The following is a 21,861-nucleotide window of genomic DNA, read 5'->3' as shown; positions in this document are numbered from 1 at the left end:
ACCGATTTTAGTCTAGGTAACCATTCCAAACCCATAAAATACATTTGTATACATAAAAAGGGTGTTTTCATGTGAAAACAAGGATGGATTGGTTAAGGAAGGCTAAGTTGAAGTTTAGGTTGAGGTTTGTTTCAAATTTTGAATATTTGAACCTCAAAACTTCTAAAATTGGTTTTCCTAATGGTTTAGGATTCCAAGTCATTGTTGGGACCGAAGTTACCACCATGTCTTTAGGGGAGGGACTCTTTAAAGACATGAAAATTTATTTTCTGAACCCTCGAAGGTGGTTAACCTTCGTTTGAAAACGCGAGGTTGAGCGATTGAACTTTAATGGGAGTGGATATCCTCATTGCTCAAGTGTTTTCAAAGGATAATGCTCAAGGATGGACATTTACCTACATCGGGGAGAATGTAGGGGTGAGGATAATGGCGGTATGGGACCTTCAAGATCGTGTCGATCACAAGTGATGTTGTGAACAACGATGAGCAACTCTTCGGGGAGAGTTTTCAACAACGGATTTGTTGAAGTGTGCCCAAATAGGCTGATGTGTGTCCAAAGACGGGTTGATGTGTTTTATTAGTAAGGGGTTGATGTGTGAGAATGAAAGGGCTCATGAAGGGAGTAAGTTAGGCTTCATTACCTAGGAGTTTGCCCTCTTGGGGGAGAATGAAGAGCTTAACTTACGCTTTCATTACCTAGTGGCAAGAACGAGGCTATGGGATTAGCCTAACTTATACGTAGTATTGTAAGTGTGATTGTAGTATTGTCAAACATCAAAAGGGGAGATTGTTGGTGCACATCCCTCGGTCAAGGTTGACCTGGTTAACCAAGTTGAGTCTTGGTTTGGGTTTAGATGTTTGACAATAAGATATCGATCGAAGAAGAGTCAAGTAGGTCAAGGTCGAGGATACTGATCGGAAGTCCTAACCGCAAGTTAGTAAGGAAGTCTGAGTGGTAAGCTAAGGAAACACGTGAGTGGCCGGTGAAAGTCCTGAAAGCCAGGATGGAAAACCCAGTGAGTGAAGCCAGTGGAAGTCCCAGTGAGAAGCTAGTTAGTGAAGCTAAGTCAGTGGAAAGTCCTAGTGGTGAAGCTAGGCGGATGGAAAACCCCAGTGAGTGAAGGGTGAAAGTCCCGTGAGTGAAGCCGACAGGGAAATCTGGATCGAGGATGATCGGACATCCGGTGTTGGGAAGTCCAAGTAGGTCGAGGGAGTGACCGGATACTGGCACGACGAGAAGTCCAAGTGGGTCAAAGGGATTGACCGGACACTTGGTGGGGAGCAGGTCGAGGGAGTGACCGATGCTAGGCATGATGTACCAACAGTCGAGGTTGACCGGATGTTGGTTAGGGAGGTTTGGGACTTGGTTTGGGCAAAACCAAGCGTCGGATCGATCCGTGGATCGATCCAGCTGGATCGATCGGTGGATCGATCCGCATTCTTCTCAGAGAGCTTCTGGATCGATCCAGAGGTCCCGATCGATCAGCCGATCGATCGGGACGATGCTGCTTCGCGCGATAAGCGCTGGATCGATCCGTGGATCGATCCAGGCGCGTTTCCAGAGCACAGAGGCGCTCTGGATCGATCCGTGGATCGATCCAAAGCCTCCCCGATCGATCGGGATCCGACCGTTGGCGTCGTTTATAGCTGCAGGCGTGCGATGGCTGCGGGCAGAACTTCACCGATTCATTCCAGCTCTTCACCAGCTCTCTACAAGCACGTGATCGCCAGTTCTTGAAGGTTCTTGGAGGCTTTCCAAGTCAAGAGGCGGATCCATTGCAAGAGGAAGAAGTTAGGGTTAGGGTTTTTCACTGCATTTCTTGTAAGCTTTTACTTAATCTTTACTACCCTTTCTTCTTCTTGTACTGAGAGTCTTGTAGGGCTTCTCCGCCCTCGGTAGTTACCGAAAAGGAGTGTTTCATAGTGGAGGGTGCGTGCGTGGTGTGGATCCTTGGATTAGTCACCTCCTTTGGAGGTGGATACCAAGTAAAATCCTAGTGTTAGCGTGGTTGTATTTGTTTCTGTATTTTCCGCTACATATCCTTGAAGAAACAAGCAACGCCAAGCGACGAGCACGCGACGAGCACGCGACGAGCTATTCACCCCCCCCCCCTCTAGCTACTTTTGGTCCTAACACTACACGTCCGGAAAATCGACGAACCCAAGCTTTTCAAGCTACTATTCCAAATCTGAATGTTATTGGTCCTACATCTACAGTCACTGGCACTAATCAATCTGTTCTTACGCTAGAGATGGTCCAACAGATGATTCTCACAGCCTTTTCTACTCTTACTCTTCAGGGCCAAGGTATGAATATTTCTTCTTCATGGATTGTTGATTCTGGGGCGTCCAATCATATGACTGGGTCACCTGATCTGTTGCATAATGTACGACAGTATAATGGCTCACAAAATATTCAGATTGCTAATGGCAGTAATCTTCCAATTACAGCCATTGGTGATATAGGGTCTTCTTTTAGTCATGTATTTATCTCTCCTGGGTTGTCTACAAATCTAATTTCTGTTGGTTGGTGGATAATCATTGTGATGTACATCTCTCTCGTGATGGTTGTATTGTACAGGATCAGGTGTCGGGTCAGGTGATCGCGAAGGGGCCTAAAATGGGAAGATTATTTCCGTTGCAGTTTTCTGTTCCTAGAAATTTGTCCTTCTCTTCTATTGTTACTGCAAATAAGGCTGATATTTGGCATAAACGATTGGGCCATCCGAATAATGTGATTTTATCTAATTTAATGAAGAATGGCTTTCTTGGTGACAACATTCAGTCTTTTAAACATCTATTACCTCTTGCCTGCACTACTTGTAAACTTGGGAAAAGTAAAGTTCTACCTTTTCCTACTCATGGTGGTCGTGCTAAAACATGCTTTGAGATAATACATAGTGATGTTTGGGGCATTACTCCAGTTACTTCCCATGCACAATATAGATATTTTGTGACGTTTATTGATGACTATAGTCGATTCACGTGGATATATTTTCTACGTAGTAAAGCTGATGTGTTCACTGTTTTTCAAAAATTTCTGGCTTTTATTGAGACACAATTCTCTACATGCATTAAGATTTTACGGTCTGATAATGGTGGTGAATATCTATCACATGAATTTCAAGCCCTTTTGCAAAACAAAGGTATTTTATCACAACGGTCATGTCCTTATACTCCCCAGCAAAATGGGGTGGCTGAACGAAAACATCATCACTTATTGGATATGGTACGCACACTCCTCCTAGAGTCCTCAGTTCCGCCTACATTTTGGGTGGAAGCTTTGTCTACTGCTGTGTATTTGATTAATCGATTGCTCTCTCAACAACTGAATTTTGATTCTCCTTACTATCGTCTTTTCGGTATGCATCCTGATTATCACATGTTGCACACATTTGGGTGTGTTTGTTTTGTCCACTTGCCATCTCATGAGCGTCACAAGCTTACAGCTCAATCTGTACGGTGTGCTTTTATGGGTTACAACAATGTTCAAAAAGGTTTTCTATGTTATGATGCGATTGCTAATCGTTTGCGTATTTCCCGAAATGTGATTTTCTTTGAGTATGAGTATTATTTTCCGCAACATGTTTCTCCTTCTGGAAGTATTCTTCTTCCTCATTTTGAAGATACCTCTCCATCAACTGATCGTTTTATACCTGACGTTATATATCAACGACGAAAAACCTCACCATCACAAACTCTTCCCGATCCTAATCCAATGGTTCTTCGAAAATCCTCTCGCAATCGTCATCCTCCTGATAAATATAGTTTTTCTGCCACTTTAGCTGATACTACAGTTCCTACCTCTGCGACTAAGCAGACATGTTGGGTTAAAGCTATGCAGGATGAACTTCAGGCTCTTCAGGAGAATCACACTTGGGATATTGTTCCTTGTCCAAGTGGTGTTAAGCCCATTGGTTGTAAATGGGTATATTCTATTAAGCTACGATCTGATGGCTCAATTAATAGATATAAAGCAAGGCTGGTGGCACTTGGTAATCGCCAGGAGTATGGAGTGGATTATGAGGAGACATTTGCTCCTGTAGCTAAGATGACGACAGTGCGACTTATCCTTGCTATTGCTGCTTCCAAGGGATGGTCATTACGACAAATGGATGTGAAAAATGCCTTTTTGCATGGAGATCTTAAGGAAGAAATTTATATGACTCCACCATCAGGATTATTTTCTACACCCTCTTCTGATGTTTACAAACTAAAACGTTCACTCTATGATTTAAAGCAGGCTCCACGTGCTTGGTTTGACAAGTTCCGCTCTACGCTTATTAACTTCTCTTTTGTCCAAAGTCAGTATGATTCTTCTTTATTCCTGTGCAAAACTGCAAAAGGAATCGTCTTGCTCCTGGTATATGTTGATGATATTGTTATTACAGGGTCCGACTCTGTCTTAATTTCTCAGCTTCAAGAGCATCTTCAGGGGTCTTTCCATATGAAAGACTTGGGATCTTTACACTATTTTTTGGGGCTTGAAGTACACTCTACTCCAGCTGGAATTTTCTTACACCAACATAAATATCTTCAGGGGATAGTGGCTTTGGCTGGTCTACAGGATGGTCGTTCTGTTGATCATCCTTTAGAGGTGAACGTTAAATATCGCCGTGATGAGGGTGATTTTCTCCCAGATCCATCTTTATATAGACAACTAGTGGGGAGCTTGAACTATCTGACTATTACCCGGCCTGATATTGCCTTTTCTGTTCAACAAGTTAGTCAATTTCTACAAGCACCTACACATCTTCATTTGGCTGCAGTTCGACGCATTATTCGCTATTTGCATGGCACTTCTTCCCGGGGACTTTTCTTCTCTGCGGGCTCTCCTATTCGTTTGGTTGCATATAGTGATGCTGATTGGGCTGATTGTTCTGATACTCGACGCTCAGTTACAGGTTGGTGCATGTTTTTGGGTACCTCTCTTATTGCGTGGAAAAGTAAGAAGCAAGATCGGGTGTCTAAGTCTTCCACAGAATCAGAGTATCGCGCTATGTCCTCTGCTTGTTCTGAAATAGTTTGGCTTCGGGGATTGTTGGGTGAACTTGGGTTTTCCCAACTTGAACCTACTCCACTTCATGCAGATAATACTAGTGCTATTCAAATTGCTGCTAATCCAGTATTTCACGAACGCACCAAACACATCGAAGTAGATTGTCATTCTATTCGTGAGGCATATGATGCTTGTGTCATCACTCTTCCACATATAACCACTGAATTCCAAATTGCTGATGTGTTTACTAAAGCTCTCTCCCGACATCGTCATCACTTTCTTATTGACAAATTGATGCTTGTTGATCATCCAGCATCAATTTGAGGGGGGATATCAATGGCAGATATTATGGCCTATCAAATATGGAATTTACTTTGCCATAATTGTGCTAATTAGCTGTGTATATATTATTACCTAGAGTAGATTATTTGTAATTAGTACATACTTAAATTAGATTATCAGTAATTAATATGGTAACTATATTTACTTTGTTACTAAAGATGAATTGTAAAGCAATTCTATTTAATGAGAAAGCTCCGGAGAAGAAAGGGACACTTTTTTCTAGAATTTCAAAGCTGTTTTGTCAGATATTAGTAATTAAGAAACATATATTGTTAATTAGTTGGAGACGTTTGTTGGATTTGAACCATTTTTCCCATATGTAAATGGGGAGTGTTAACCATAATTGTCATGACTAACTCTTTTGCTTGCTTCTCAAGTTTTAGGAATAAGTAAGCAACCAGTTAACTTTAACAAATTTTAAGTTTTTGTAATCCTTTTCCTGACGTTTGTTATTTTGGATTAATTTCAGGCTTCTGTTATGACTGTAGATAGATATGCAGCTGCTGAAAGCTATCATAAGCTTGCGATGGCTTATGCATCTGTTCCCGATCTTCACATTATGTGGTTGCTGCATCTATGTGATGCTCATCAGGAGATGCAATCATGGGCGGAAGCAGCTCAATGTGCAGTAGCTGTAGCTAGTGTCATTTTGCAGGTGAGAGTTCCTTCGGTTGATTACCTTGGTTGGCTTGTTTTGTCTGATGACTTTCCCTTGGTTAGGCCCTTGTCGGGAGGAACGATGCAGTTTGGAATAGAGAACATGTAGCTTCTTTGTCTAAGATTTGCCCTATGGTTAGCAATGCAGTTGCCTCCGATTCATCTGCAGCCGAGGTGGAAGGATATGGTGCATCAAAACTCACTGTGGATTCCGCAGTTAAATACCTTCAGCTTGCTAACAAGCTTTTCTCACAGGCAGAGCTTTACCATTTTTGTGCCAACATTTTGGAACTCATAATCCCAGTCTATAAAAGCAGGAGGGCTTATGGTCAACTTGCCAAGTGTCACACATCCCTTTCCAGTATCTATGATTCAATACTCGAGCAGGAATCAAGTCCCATAACATTTATAGATGCCACCTACTACCGAGTTGGATTTTATGGAACTTGGTTTGGGAAGCTGGACAGAAAGGAGTATGTGTATCGGGAGCCACGAGATGTTCGTCTAGGTGACATAATGGAGAAACTTAGTCACATTTATGAGTCCAAAATTGTTGGAAGCCATACCCTGCATATTATACCAGATTCTAGACAAGTCAATGCCGAAGAATTGCAACCTGATGTCTGTTATCTACAAATTACAGCTGTGGATCCTGTTATGGAGGATGAGGACCTCGAGAGTAGAAGGGAGAGAATATTTTCTCTGTCTACTGGAAGTCTGCGGACCCAAGTTTTTGACAGGTTCTTGTTTGATACCCCATTTACTAAAAATGGGAAGACACAAGGAGGCCTAGAGGATCAATGGAAAAGACGAACAGTGCTCCAAACTGAGGGTTCCTTTCCTGCTTTGGTGAATAGGCTTTTGGTTGTTAAGTCTGAATCCTTGGAGTTCTCTCCAGTAGAAAATGCTATTGGAATGATAGAAACCAGGACAGCTGCACTAAGAAATGAGCTAGAAGAGCCACGTAGCTCAGAAAGCGACCAACTCCCACGGCTCCAAAGTCTACAGAGGATACTCCAAGGAAGTGTTGCAGTGCAGGTAATAACAATTCGCTATTATAAATCCTGTAGGAAGTGAGAATCTTTTCTTTTTTTCTTCAAGGCTTCATTTCATATACACATTATCACAGTTTAGAACTGTGTAATGCAGGTGAACAGTGGAGTCCTTAGTGTATGCAAAGCTTTTTTGTCAGGTGAGCCTGCCACGAGGCTCCGATCACAAGAATTGCAGCAACTAATTGCGGCCCTTCTTGAATTTATGGCCGTTTGCAAACGGGCAATCCGAGTACATTTTAGACTGATTGGCGAAGAAGATCAAGACTTCCACACGCAGCTTGTAAATGGGTTCCAGTCCCTTACAGCTGAGCTATCACACTACATTCCTGCCATCCTTTCTGAACTTTGACCAGCTCTTTTCTTCTGTAACCTGTTTGCACGCAGCTTGTGTTCTATTACTAACAATGTTCTTTTTTGTAGCAGTTTTGTTGTATATGCTTTCTTTATTCCCACTTGAACCCCGCTTTTCCATTCTCTCCCATGTTATTCTTCTAAATATTTCCGCTAGGTGATAACCATTTATGTAGTTTAGTTAGTTCTCTCAAACTGATTGTTAATATTAGGCCCCTTTTTGGCGTTATTGTGAAGCATTGTATTGTTAATTCTGCTATTGAAGAACTGTGTTCAATGTCTAATGTTCTCCATTTAGTAGCCTCAACTTCTATGACCAAAATCTCCACGAGCAGGAACTATCTTAATAGATGTCATCAATATAACAATTGTTTGATCGACATCATTATTGCTTAAATCACTTGTATTGTTAGCTGCAGTAAGAAAGCCAACCTGCCATTCATCGGTCAGAACAAAGTTAACCCAAGAGAATAGAGAAAGAGCAGCTCAAATCATTATATGAAGTTTTAACTCGGAGAGATTCTCATTTAGGACTTGAGGTCTGTCTCTTGACATTGTACGTCCATTAGTGTAAATTCCATTCTCAAAAAAGAATTTAAATGGTTATTTATTTTAGGTGGATTTGAATTTATAGGCATTTTCATAAACCCGGATAAGAGCTGGTAAAAGAATGTAGGATGTTTGGACGGAGTGTTATTCTATGTTGGTGCTCTACGAGAATGATGGCAACCAAGGGATTCATCTAGTCTAAGGCTTTGATCCATATTCCTAGTCAGAATGCAATATGCTTGAACCAATGATATATATGACTTCTCTCTAGGGTAATAGTGCAACGGATGTCTTTTTAATTTTTCATATATTTAAGGATTGAGTCTTAAATTTAATATATTAATAGATAAATTTTTTTTAATGGACGGTTGATATAAGAGCGATGGATTGATAAATCATTTGTTGCTAGTACTTTTCAATTTATCTTTGTGGCCAATGGAAAATTTTTATGAGGCACAAAAGACGTTAATGTATAATATCTTTTGATTTGTGATAACACTCTTCCAAGGAGAAACCTTTGCCCCAAATCTTAGGTCAACCTATCTTCATATAGAAGGACTTTCTAAGCTGACCTACTGAAAGCTCGAGTCGGGTTACCTTTAAATTTTGGATAAAGACTTAGGTTGATCTACTTTTGACCTAAATAATAATCTTATCGAGAATCTATAAATTACAATAGCTCTACCCATATAAATCTAAAATAATATGAAGAGTGTTAAGTAATTTGCCAGGTTAATGTTCTTCCATTGAGATAGAAGTTTCACGTAGTTGGAGTTCTCGCGTGGATAAGAGAAGGAAAATGACCTCTTTGCATTGCATGAAGAGGGGAGGGACAATGGGCAGCGGTGTCTTCTTAATTTCTTAGGTATTTAAGAATTAAATTTCAGTTTCGATAAATTAACAGATAGATTTTTTTTAGTAGACGATTCACATAAGAACATTAGATTGATGGACTTTTCGATTTACACTAGTAATCGATGAAAAATTATCATAGCGTTAGATCGGTCACTCCAATATTAATTGACATAAGCTAAATACCTAATGTCAACTATATAAAAAAAACATAGAGAATATTTCTCTTTCACATGATCTTATATGGGAAGATGACCTCTTCCACCTTGTATCATTGGCAGTAAAGGTGAAACTATTACCTCAATGGCCTCTTCAAAATGGTCTCCTCAAACAAGGGAGGTAAATCATGAAGGACTTCGCCTAATAAAAATCATGCATGGAAGGAAAGGTTGAGACAACTTGCTTCCACCTTGTATCATTGCATGAAGAGAAAGGAATAGGTTCCCTTGGGATGGTCTAGTGTCTAACACATGAGGTATTGCCACCATGAAATCTGGGGTTCGAATCTCGGCAAAGCCGAGGTAAATATCTCCCTTATGTGCTAGTCACTATTCCAAAGGCTAGTAGCCGCCCGTGATTTACCTCCTCCATGTTCGCCCTGGGACAAGTTGGCGGAGACGCTGAGGGTGAGCGTATTCAACTTTTGTCACCCTGAAGAGAAAGGAATAGGCTTGAAGATCTCTCCCTCCACCTTGTGGCGTTGCAAGAAGATCAGAAGAATGTTCCCACTGAATGTCCAGTTAGTTAGAGGATGACAGACTTATTATAATAGGGTAAGAGATCAATTTTCGACGAGTGCATGTCCTCAAAAAAATAAACTCTTCTCATCCCTAGCCAACTTGATGATCGGCTATAAACTAATTCTGTGATTTACCTCTCTTTACATAACCTATGGATGAACTGAGGGATACTCACCTTTTTACTACCAAATGAGCTAAACCAAAACTTCCCTAATCCATGCTAGGTTTAAAATGCCAAAAAAGAACAAAATATTACAATACAAATCCAAATCAAATTCAAGTTTATTCCTAGTATGGTCAACATAACCCTTAACCCTCACTAGAAGAGCCCCTAACCCTATTCAATTATATCATCGTGCTTAAAAATATATATATTCAGTGCAATGCAAAGTTGAATAGGAAATCAATAAAAGAAATTTTTCAGGTCTTCTCATCGAGACACCATCTCAACTATCGATAAACTAAACGTGCCTTGGGAAACAAATATATATTACTGATCAAAATACCATGATACAACTTCCCTTGAAATACTCATGCTAAAAATAATCCAGTCATTCTCCAAAATTTGTCTTTTTTTCTGGGCAATATTTTACAGTAATTAACACCCTGAAAACAAATACATTTACTAGTGATATGGGAAATTGGACTGCTCACCATTTTAACTTTTTGACATGAAAGGAAATTGAAATCGACTCTGGAGATGTGCAAAAGTTAATTGTTTCCCAGCAAAAGAGCCTTAACGATAGCATCACTCATGCCGTCTGCGACAGGGAACATATGGCCTGCATCTGGAAGCTCATGGTAGTGAACCCAGGATAGCTTTTGGCTGATGTATCGTGATAACATCACTGGCACAATGCGATCCTCTACGCCATGCCACAAGTGAACAGATCCTTCATTATTAGGAAAGGGGTTATCGAGTTCCAATGGGCTAAACTCCCAACACTGGAAGCCAAGCATCAGGTCACGATGAAGAGAGACATATTCTCCTTGCTGCCTTATTTCTGCCTAGAATGCAGATATACACAGTTGTATCAGCCAAACTGTTGCTTCGACAAAATCTAACTTTGAGGGATGCTTGGACTTTGTATGTGATTAGAAAACTAGAAAATAGACAAAATAAAGACCTCCAAATAATGGGAGTGGCCTAACAATTTGGTCATTTACACAGCAAGCTTAAGGCATCATTGTAATTCTTAAAATTGGCAAAGAAAAAGTTAACAGTGATGCACATTAGGAGACAAAGGTTCACGAAGCGCAATCAAAACAAATATGCCCTTATGGTAAAAGATTGCTAAAATATAAGAGGCAAATGCAAGTATCATGTATCACAGCCGGGTGAAAGATAAACAAAGTATAGCATCTGTGCTAGCTTAAGCAAAATCTTCTCTCTGCGATAATATAAAGATATATTCCCTTTTTTCTATATTTAGTATGTTAAATCATCCAGATTCACATTTGTTAGTACTAATCATCTTTATATTACATATATACAAGATGCTTGTGTATAGGAATCTAAAGTATGTCAAGTCCCAGCGCAACAGAGAAAATTTAGTTCAAATTTGATGATAGAATTTAGAGAACGACTCAACATAGCTATCCCCGGAGGAGATGATTACTATTATTATCACAAAACAATCAAACCATTAAAGAGAAAATAAATAAATCAAAGCAATTTCAATCATGAAAGAACCATAAATGAGCTAGAAGCCAGTGCCTAGTGCTAAGGGATATAAATGGAGAAGAATATACGGAAGATTGTATTACCCTATATTTTTCTCTAGATGCAAGTTTTGGTGAAACCTTTAGATCTGAAGGTGAAAGACTATCAGTACGTTTATATATAAGACTTGATCCAGGAAACCATTTTTGAGTGTTCCACCAGTATGTTAACCAAGGAGCATAATGAGTTACTCGAAGTGCCCATTTATCTTGTGGGAACAACAGGTTATAAGCTTCTGTAGTTAAATTGGAAGGAAAACCATGCCACCAGTAATTGAAAGCAGGGGCGACAATTGCAGCTCCAGCAAGCCTGTTAATATGTGCAATGGAAGATGTCAAAAGAAGTTAGATGTTTCACTAGAAAGGCCAAAACATAAATTACCAGATAAGAAAGATATTGCTCTACTAAAAAAAAAATATGTCTATAGATATTGCTCTACTAAGAAAAAGAAAATAGTATGTAATCATCGTCTACTTAGACTATCATTTATCTTCGTTGAGACTTGATTGTAATTTAATTGTGTTCACTCTTTTTGCTTTTTCTCTACCACACCTACCAAATATGTCTATAGCTGAGGTATTTGCTATACTGTGCATGTCCAACCATCTTCTACTTTAGAACGACTAAACATCATAAACTCTACCATCACAAACCTATAACAGATGACCATGATCCAAGCCTATTATAATCACTCTTCACAATCCTAGTACCCTACTAGAACCCTCCATGACTCAGGCCTACTTCTAATCTTAACCTTTCTATGCTGAAAGGAAAATTACTCATAAATGCACCACCTTACATCCTTTCTCATTACATTCTTATTTTTCCTCATCTGTCTATTTTATTTCATCTTTAGATTCTTCTAAGATTTCAGAAGAACTATGATAAATGAGATGACAGCTTTGCACTGAACAAAGCACTTTTCTTATAGCAAATCTTCAGTTGCCTGCTATTACAACATCCCCTGCACCCCTCACAGCCCGTCCCCAGGTTATATGAAGGAAGGTAAATCACGGGGTCAACTTATAGCCAACCGCTAGGAGCAACTGATATATTGCTCATCCAGAGTATGGTTTTTAGTGTGTAAAATTGAAAATCTTCTGCGTGGATTGAAATAAATTCCTAGAACATGAATTGGAAAATATAGTTTTGGTCATCTCTAGTTGGTATCACTAGGAGTATTTCACATCATTCATTTCATATTACCTCTCAGTTTGAAAAAGCATTCTTTTTATTGTTTATATAGTTAACATTATCAAGCGAGATGAGGAATCACAAGGTTGAAATTTTATCTTTATCAGCACTTTCAAACTAAAGATTAGATGATCATAAATATTTTCTAGTTATAAAAGTCACTCATTTACTAGGAGACATATCTCACAAGGGAAATATATACTTATGTGTTTGAAGAAAATGGTATGCTAGAGGCATAACATCTTATTCGTTGTATATCAGTCAATTTTTCAACTTCCATTGTCATTGGCAGGCCATCATAATGATTTGTTACTATTTTAAGAATGCTCCAAGCAAGGTCCTATGTCACAATCGAGGTCTTTATATTATAGTGTACATAATGCACATTGGACAATTTCCTCCACAATTAAGCAATCTAGATCATAATATTATATCCTTTTAAAAGTGGATATGATATCTTAGAAAAGCAAAAGGTAGATTATATGATGAGATCAATTATAGAGACAAAATACACCATTATAACTCGTCACTATTAATTATGTGCATCTCTTAGCCACCATTAAACCTTCAATTGATCCATAATGCTTGAAGATGATCTCTTCATTGTGAATAATCGTGTGCAACCTATTGTGGGCTCACTAAAGGAAATGGTAGCAACTCCTATGTAGTACTAAAATGTGATGTTTGTACCTCTTTGGCCATAGTATATCTATTTGGATGTGAAAACAATCTTAAGAATGTCACCTACAAAGTTTAGAACATGTGATATGATTATTCAAAGTCAAATATATACATATAAAGTTTTAGGTAGCCAAAATTTAATTATATTCAGATTTATATGTTCAAAATATGATTTGAATCAAAAGGAACCAAAGAAGACATAAAGATAAAATAATTAGGTAGCATGGAGACAAGGTCGGAAACCTTGATATGAGTTGAGTTAGTCCCAACCAAAGCAAGACATGTGATTGAATTAGGTGGAAGTTGTGAAGTCATGTCGCAAGGAACAAAGGAGGAAGGGGGTTAAAATCATGATTTGAAATCTCGTACTATGCTGGGAGAAACAGTTGAAATGTATCGTTCTACAAAATTATCGAAACTTGATACCACTTGGTACCAACAATGTCTCCTTCCTCTACTCTATCTCCTTCCCCCTTCAACCTCTAATCCATTATCGGTATCATGCATCAAAATGTTGGCACAATACTAAATCAGTATCATTTCAGTCAAAGACTAAACCTTGGTTAAACTATCAGAGTCACCCAACATTGAAGCATATTTTAACATATGCATGCAACATAAGATTGGAAACAAGAAAAAATAATAATAGGTAGAAGAGTTATGAGTACCTTTTCAAAGAAAAATACAAAGATCCAAGTCAAAGTTTGAATATAGAATAAGAGATAAGAGATGGTGTTGAGTGAATACGGAAACTTATGGTCGTGTACTATATAAGTCCTCAACAATGAGAGCTTTAGTGTGAGCAAGCTAGTAAGAAAAGGTAATGGAATGATAAAGGCAAAACAAAAAAACTAGAGGCACTTCAGTCATACACTTAGAAGCATATGAAAAGTATGAAAAATGGGGTGGATTCAAAGAAAGCGACATCGATAGAAACAAAAACACATACCTTAAGAGAGTACCAATAGTTCCTCTTTTTATATCCAAGAATGGTGAAGGAAGATACATTAGAGTACTCTAAATTTATTTATGAAGAGAGATAAGAAATGAATAAAACAAATATACTAAAATAGCTTGGGTTTATGAAATAGTAAAAAGCACCTAACTACAAAGAAGAAATCATATGGTTTATAAGATAACATGCACCATGTTAATGAGAAGTGTTTGAGTGGATTCATATCTCAACGAAAGGAAGAAATAAGAGTAGACTTTAGAACAAACTTTTTTCAAGAAAAAAGAAAATTATATTTGAATAATCATAATAAAAGTAATAAACTATTTAAAACCAAGATTGGAATACACCCTACTAAAATCCTAATATCACAATGAACTAAAGAAGACGATGCACAAGCATATTTATGGATATTGGGAAATACAAACCAAAGATGTTTGCCTAATCGATACAACTAACTCTCAATACTTAATATGAGACAAACTAGAAATCATCTTCTGAATAATAGGAATACTCAGATGACCAAAGCGAGTTTAAAGAGAAAGATGAGTGTGTATGAGTGTGTTCAACCACAAGAATATGGTGCAGATAGTTGATTTAGCCCCCAAGTTTCATGCTTGTTGCTAATCACCTTTCTCATTCACTAATCTAGAATAAAAATAGAGTAGTTATTAAATATTGTCCAGAAATGTAAAAATTTAGCAAGCTTAGTAACTAATAATAAATTTAAAGGGAAATCAACCACACGAATAGAGAAAAATGGCAAAGATGGAGTAACAAAAGCCACCCAATGCCTTTTGCCAATGTATTTCAAAGTATGATATTTGTACGTGAATTGAGTGATGTAAGTGTGGGAAATAAATAGATGTTACCAAATGTGACCAAAGGCATTGAGTCAAGGATTCAAATAGAAGGGTTAATGTAATATATCATAATGCAGTAAGTATGCCTCTTTATGATAGGTGACATCTTTGGAAGTTTGGTGCTGAGGAAGGCAGGTATACTTCTCAATAGGAACTATGACAGTCAAGCTAAAGCCAAAGGGAATCAAGAAGATGAACGATTCTGAGTAGCTACAGTTAAATGAAAAGGATAGCCTAGTAGATAGCCATGAAAAGCATAGCATAAGTCCCTGATATACCCTAATTTGCCGAAGTGTGTACATTTAGGCTTAATGTGTCAACTATTACAGCCTGAGCAACTCATCTAGTGGCCTTTATTGTCATGAAATCCTCTGGATACCCACTCACTGAAGAGTTAGATGGTGCCACAAAGCTCGTAGATGTCCTCGGCATTCTCATGTTAACATAATGAAGGTGCCTCCCAAAATTTACGTCATCATGAGTTCCAACACTAGCTGAATTGTGCAAAGAAACATAAAGATGAGGAGTTGGTCAAAATGATATACATGGCCCTTACATCTTATGTGATTAAGAGGAAATTTTAGAAAAATAATAGCCTCGAATCCACTAATACATGTGATATTTGTCTCTGAGCATGAGAAGAATTATTGAAAGATGCTTATAAAAAAAAAGATAGATCCGCTACCTTAACGGCCCCCCTAGTGTCGGCCCCACGGATATGAAGGGAGGTAAATGCAGGTACATGGCCATAGGCGTATGGTGGGGTAAACCCCAGATCGTCAGTTCCTGAGAATCGACCCTTGACCATAAAGCTACTACTAGCTATGGTTACCAGAGGAGTGCAAGCAACAAAGCATCACACTTGCTCCTATGAGACTCTAATGGACTAGGTTAAAAAAAGGACAGCCCGGTGCACGAAGCTCCCTCCATGCAGGGTCGGGAAAGGATCCGTTGTACGCAGTCTTACCCTACTTTTTGCAAGAGGTTGTTTCCAGGATTCGAACATGTGACATTTTGATCACATGACAACAACTTTACTGTTGCGCCAAGGCTCCCTTTCTCTAATGGACTAGGTTGCAACCCATAAATCATAATTCTTCAATTAAACTTTTCTATGGTAATACTCATGGGACTAGAAAAGTTTAAGGATTATATGATGTTGTTAAGGAACTTGACATTTGATTGATAGATTTTTAAATAGAAGTTTTTTTAATCAAGATTCACTATAGCTATGGAGGGGCTAGCCCAAATTTAGACGGGAGACTGAGATCTGCACATAGTGGCATCGCGGAGGCAATCAATGCAGATAATATACGTATGAGAGGAGACGATGTAGAGGTTGCCGACAGGACTACAATGGGTGAGCAGTCATGTAGTGGGACAGTGTAAAGGGTGTTACGCGTGTGGATATTTATCGACGAGAGGTTGGTATTGGATAAAAATTCAAAGCATTGTTTGAAAATGAGAGAGGGTGAGAAAAATTCAAAGGTGGAAGATGAAGAGGGATAGCATGAGAATTTAAATCTCGTTGCACATATTGAAAACACATGAGGCTTGCCGTTATCATTAGACGGTGTCATTGTCTCAAGAGTGTAGGAGAAAGGAGCGGGAAAGAGGAGATTGATGTGACTTAGGGTATCACGGGATGACTCTAATATCATGACAAAATATAGGTTTTAATTACGTATTTTGCTTATTTCTACCATTCATCATCGTAAGGTATTTTGCTTATATCTATCATTCATCATTGTAATATTACATTTAATCACTATAATATATGTTATTCACAAAAAGGCCCATAATAGATACTATGTTAAATTACTGTGTCCTTTATCAAAATTATAATGGTAGGTATGCAGTTAGGTATGGTTTTAGTATCATAGAATATCAAGGAAAAGTGAGAGCCATAGAAGTTCCAAAGTTTAAAGAGTTTGGATGTTTAGACTTTAAGCCTTTAACATAGCATCTGTTATAGAATATAGAACGCTATGTAGTTAGAAGCCAAGAAAAAAAATCCTATTTGGAGAGAAAAGATGTACAAAGGAGAAATGATTCTTGTAAGGCTTCCCATTGTTAAAAAGCACATAGTTGCTAGAATACAATAAGAAAACCATTCATAAACTAGTTGAACTGACTGGTTCATACCTGTGTGGAATGTACTTAAGAGTGGTCCAAGCAATCTCTCCTCCCATTGAAAACCCAATTACAAAAAATTGGGTTCCAAGTCCTAACTGATCTGCCAGCTCTTCAATATCTAATGCAGTGCTTTTTTCTGTCATCTTTGGGTTAGGGTCACTCTCTCCATATCCAGCTCTATCAAATGACAGTAGATAAATCCCTAGTTCTTCAATCAGTGCCTGAAAATACACAATCCATAACCCTTACAACTGGCCAAATATCTCATAGGAGAATATTTGGAAAACTAAAAGACATAGAAAGATGATCAATACTGGAGATATTGAGAAGATGTCATATCTGCAACAGTCAAAACCATGGATGAACACAATCTTGTATTTGGCAGTTTCCTTTGGAACACCATTCTCCAAGTAGGCCAAATGCCTTCCATCTTTGAGTTTAATTCTGGGTGCAGTAACACGAGGGTCATCTTGGGAACCACAAATCTTAGCAGGTGGAGGCTGAATTGCTTGATATGACCAGGCTATTATGCCAATGAATAGAACAGATGAAAGTGTCTTCAACATTCCTGTATTGACATATTCAGTTTTTAGTCAATTTAAGAAGTAATAAAGGAAACAGTTCAGAACCAAAGAACAGAAATGCTTGATTCCAAAACATGTTATTTATGTTCCTCTGTTATATGGAAAATTTTGTCTTTTAAGAAGCAATAATGAATTTTAGAATTTAAAAATGACACAAATTTTATCAGTTATCAGGAAGGTTATTTCCAAAGAACTGGAAAGTAATTTTTCAAAGAAACATTTTTTTTACTTAAGATTTCCAAAGTTATTTTAACCCACTTTCCAAGATTTAATTTGCATGAGTGTGAATTACATGAAAACTTACAGAACATACAGTATCATTATCACAGTGTCCACTAAAAGAGTCAAATCACTAGCATAAACTGAAACACAATATGAAAGACATCATAGGAAGGAATTGCTGTTTAGGAAAGATCTGCCACCTAATTTTAACAATATCTATGAATGTACTCTCATAGTTACGATTGAATAGTACCTCCAGTTCAAAAAAGAAGGTTCTATAATGCTTCAGTGGTCATGTGACATATCTTTGAATCAAAAACATGAAATATTAAGCACTGCACAAATGAAAGCTGCAACAGCAAGTGTGGAAACAAATGCTGAAACAAAGAAAGAAAAAGAAAAGCACATGCATGCACTTAGCACAAAAATATCATGAAGTCAAATGAAGCAAAAGAAAATTTGCAGAGGCAATATATTTCTGTTGTGCAAGTGAATGCCAAATAATGAAATTTAAGCACACATGAAAGTTTTAGATTTGGTGAAAAAAAATGAAAAGGATAATAGAATTTTGAAGTTTACTACATATTGTAATCTAATAATTAATAGCAGAAGTTGGGCTGAATTGGATGCCTAGTCTACACCATCTCACTTAAATCTCTCAAAGAAAACAAATGCCTCAACTCATGGAAGCCCCTCCAGGCAGATGACATCCATGACCTTTAGGCATGCCTCACATACCCACACGGGCTCTTGCTCCTTCCAAATAACCAGACACTTAATCTCTTAAAGAAATCCAATGCCTCAACTAATGGAAACCCTTCTTGACTGAAGACATCCATGACCTTAGGCATGCCTTTCATACCACCATCTTGGTCAAAAGGAGCATGGCCTCCAGTGACTAACAAGGTTCACATGGACTCTCCATACTTCCAAATAACCAAGAACTTTAATCTCTCTCAAAAAAAACCCAACTCACGGATTCCCTGTGGGCTAAAGACATCCATGACCTTAGGCATGTCTCACATACAATGCATTAATTAAGAGAGTTTGCCTCACAATTGGAGCAAAAGGTGATAACGCTCACCCCAGGCGACCTACTATCACCCCCCCCCCCCCCCTCCCTCCTCCTCCTCACAGGCACCCTAAAGACATCCATGGCCTAGCCGCTCCATCGTTTGAGGACGAACCTCCCTCCCACTATGGGAGGGAGGTTTATCCCATGTGCCAAAGGAGCTCCTACTGCAGATACTCTTAAAACTCTCAGTTGTAGATAACTCATTATCTTCTATCTTAACAATTGTCTTATTACGTCTAATATTGTTAGACTTAAATTCCATGTATTTTATCTTTACTCTACTATATCTAAAACCTTTCACTTCTAACATTTCCCGCCAAGATTCATGTTTAACGTATACTCTTTCACGTGTCTCATCTACCAAAACAATATCATCTACAAGCAATATGAGCTGTAGTACTATATCTTGGATGTATCCCGTGAGTTCATCCATAATTAATATAAAAAGATAGGGAATTTGAGTATGACTCTCAAATAGAGCATAGAAATAAATATCATGCAAACATGGAATATTTGTAATCTACGAAAAAAATGAATGCAAAATGAAGAAGAAATACTCACAATAAACCTTTCGATTTTTATGAAAATGTCTTCATCCCTAGAGAATCCTTATCCTAGCTTACGTGGTATGTTGAATAGTAGAGTCACTATTGGCATCAAAGAGCGAAAGGTTAAACATGAAATCACTACCATATGTTGTACTTTACCGCCAACCTAGCAAGGTCACCTAAACATATATGTCGAGCGATGGGCAAAATATGCACTTATCAATTCATGGTTGTAAGGCAATCCTTAACCTAACTTTGGTTGATACATTGAATAAGTATGGTCATTCTAAGCACTATCTAAATGCAGGGTTGGATGCAAGATACTATGTTAGGTGCGTACTTGACTGGCTCAACAAATTGAGGTTGTTGTATGTACACGGAGGGGAAATGACCATTAAGTGTGGTCGCTATACACACCCTCTAGGGTAGGATTAGACACAAAATTTGGTCAAATCAATCCAACAGCTTAAGGTCTCTCTATTCACTTGTCGAGAGTAGATGGCCAATAAACAAGGTTGCTATTTGAGTGGTTGGCACAAGGTTGAACATGAGGCAAGCAACGTTAGTTATGCACTAGATCATCCACCCGACTTAAGATCATTGTATGCATTTGTCAAGCCAAATGACCAATAAGCAAGGTTGTCGTATGCACCTGTTAGGCGTAGGGTTGGATGAGGAAAATTTTACAATATTATGATTGTGGAGAAACTAGAAAGAAAAAAAAAGTACTTGACAATGATATTCAAGAGCAATTGTGTAATTCCAGTACATAATAAAATGGGAAGAAATAGATTGAGACGGTATGGGTATGATCAAAGACAACAATAAATTCTATTAGACATAGTTACATATATTAAAATAACAGAGATGTAGAGACGGTGACAAAAAAAAAATCAAATAAAGATGATTTAACTAATTTGAATATTACTAGTTGCAACATATATGGCTTGATAATGATGATGATGGTGATGATAATGAAGATCTGAAAACACAAGTTCTAAGCAATTGTATCATCAGAATCACCTATACAGTTAAGTTGTTGTGGAATCAGCAGTTCAATCTTACATGAGGGATCCAGCATCTGTTCCTTAAATTTAGTTTGTCATAATGTCTCTGGGAATCTAGCATCTTTTCCAAATTTCAACGGGATTTCATCATTTTAGATCAATTTAGAAGTATTATACTTTTACTCACGGAATCAGACATCGCAATCCTTACATATCCACAAAAAATCTGTTTTTATTTTGAGCAAACATAATATCCAACATGAAACTTACTGGATAAAGACCTCGAAGGATGTGCTTCAAAGCAAATATTTAAAGAAATGTACACAAGCATCTCACAGATCTGAGTATCCATCAATCAGAAGAATGGGAAAGAAGACATGGCTGGCAAATTAGAATCAACCTAAAGGTCCATCAATAGCATTTCCGAACTAGTTAAGTTCCAACTCACGGTCTCGAATGAACAAGACGAAACGTACAGGCAATAGAAATAGATGTTTCGTCATGGAATCTACACCGATTGACAAGCCACAACCTCGATCCACAACAGAAACCAATTCGAAACAACGGGGTGAACAAGTTGCATCTTTTTAGTATGTTCCGTCACGAGAAGTGACAAAAACGAAGCTTGCACAAAACACAAAACACACCAAAAAAATGATGTATTCAATCCGATCGAAAGAGGGATACCTCGATGGAAGAAAGAGGAACCACCGCGCGCCTTCTTCCGAGTGTGAGATCGAGCTGATGCCGCCGAAATCTTCCGCGAAGGGCCCGCCATGGATTCGCTGTCTCTACTTCCCTTCCTCCCACCCCGTTGACGACTTCAGTCGCTGAGACAAAGATCGACAATCCCCCTTCAGGCTTCACCTGCGTCCCCTTATTTATCGAGACCAGATCTTTGTCCAAAAAAAAAATAAATCAACGGATAGACCACTCGTAATAACGTCATAACGGCTGAATTGTGACCGTCAGATTATAATTTTGATCGGGACGCTGGGTGTGAGCGGTGGCAAGTGGCCAAGCTGCAGGCCCAAAGTCAATCCCAAAAAGTAATCACATTCACTTGTAGTCATCTGATTCACTCTACGTCATTATTTATACGCATTATTATTCAATCTGTTTATTTTTCTTGAAATGGTAAATTTTAATGGAACTCTAAAATATTCATAGTTTTTCAGTTTCATCCTTGGATCAATTTAAGATTGGTAAACAATTAAGAGTATCCTGGTTAATGGGAATATAGAATTGATATGGTGTCCGACTCCCATCTCTAATTGGATGTGTAGACCGTCCGAAAATGATTTGGCCACTCAGATATCTGTGAGAGCCGC

General features: G+C 38.2%; 2 protein-coding genes across 2 annotated transcripts in view; one reads left to right on the top strand and one right to left on the bottom strand.

Moving 5' to 3' along the window:
* The window catches only part of LOC121976896 (guanine nucleotide exchange factor SPIKE 1-like), a 135,359-nt gene extending 127,696 nt beyond the window's left edge, over positions 1-7,663 (top strand). The window contains exons 30-32 of the mRNA XM_042529296.1: positions 5,811-5,996; positions 6,062-7,036; positions 7,148-7,663. Coding sequence (XP_042385230.1) covers positions 5,811-5,996; positions 6,062-7,036; positions 7,148-7,402 — 1,416 coding nt within the window. The 3' untranslated portion in view covers positions 7,403-7,663. The remainder of the gene's footprint in view (positions 1-5,810; positions 5,997-6,061; positions 7,037-7,147) is intronic.
* A 2,419-nt stretch (positions 7,664-10,082) lies between these two features.
* Positions 10,083-21,447, bottom strand: LOC121976895. Its single transcript, XM_042529295.1, has 5 exons — positions 21,218-21,447; positions 17,409-17,662; positions 17,104-17,315; positions 11,313-11,577; positions 10,083-10,553 (listed from the first exon to the last, which is right to left on the bottom strand). Exons 1-5 carry the CDS (start codon positions 21,306-21,308, stop codon positions 10,257-10,259), a joined length of 1,119 nt encoding a protein of 372 aa, XP_042385229.1. The 5' UTR covers positions 21,309-21,447; the 3' UTR covers positions 10,083-10,256.
* Between the last annotated feature and the right edge of the window lie 414 nt (positions 21,448-21,861).

The sequence above is a fragment of the Zingiber officinale genome, chromosome 4B, assembly GCF_018446385.1.
Source record: "Zingiber officinale cultivar Zhangliang chromosome 4B, Zo_v1.1, whole genome shotgun sequence".
In the NCBI taxonomy this organism is placed as follows: domain Eukaryota; kingdom Viridiplantae; phylum Streptophyta; class Magnoliopsida; order Zingiberales; family Zingiberaceae; genus Zingiber; species Zingiber officinale.
Note: the sequence above shows the minus strand (reverse complement) of the source record. Positions and strands in the feature narration are given on the sequence as shown.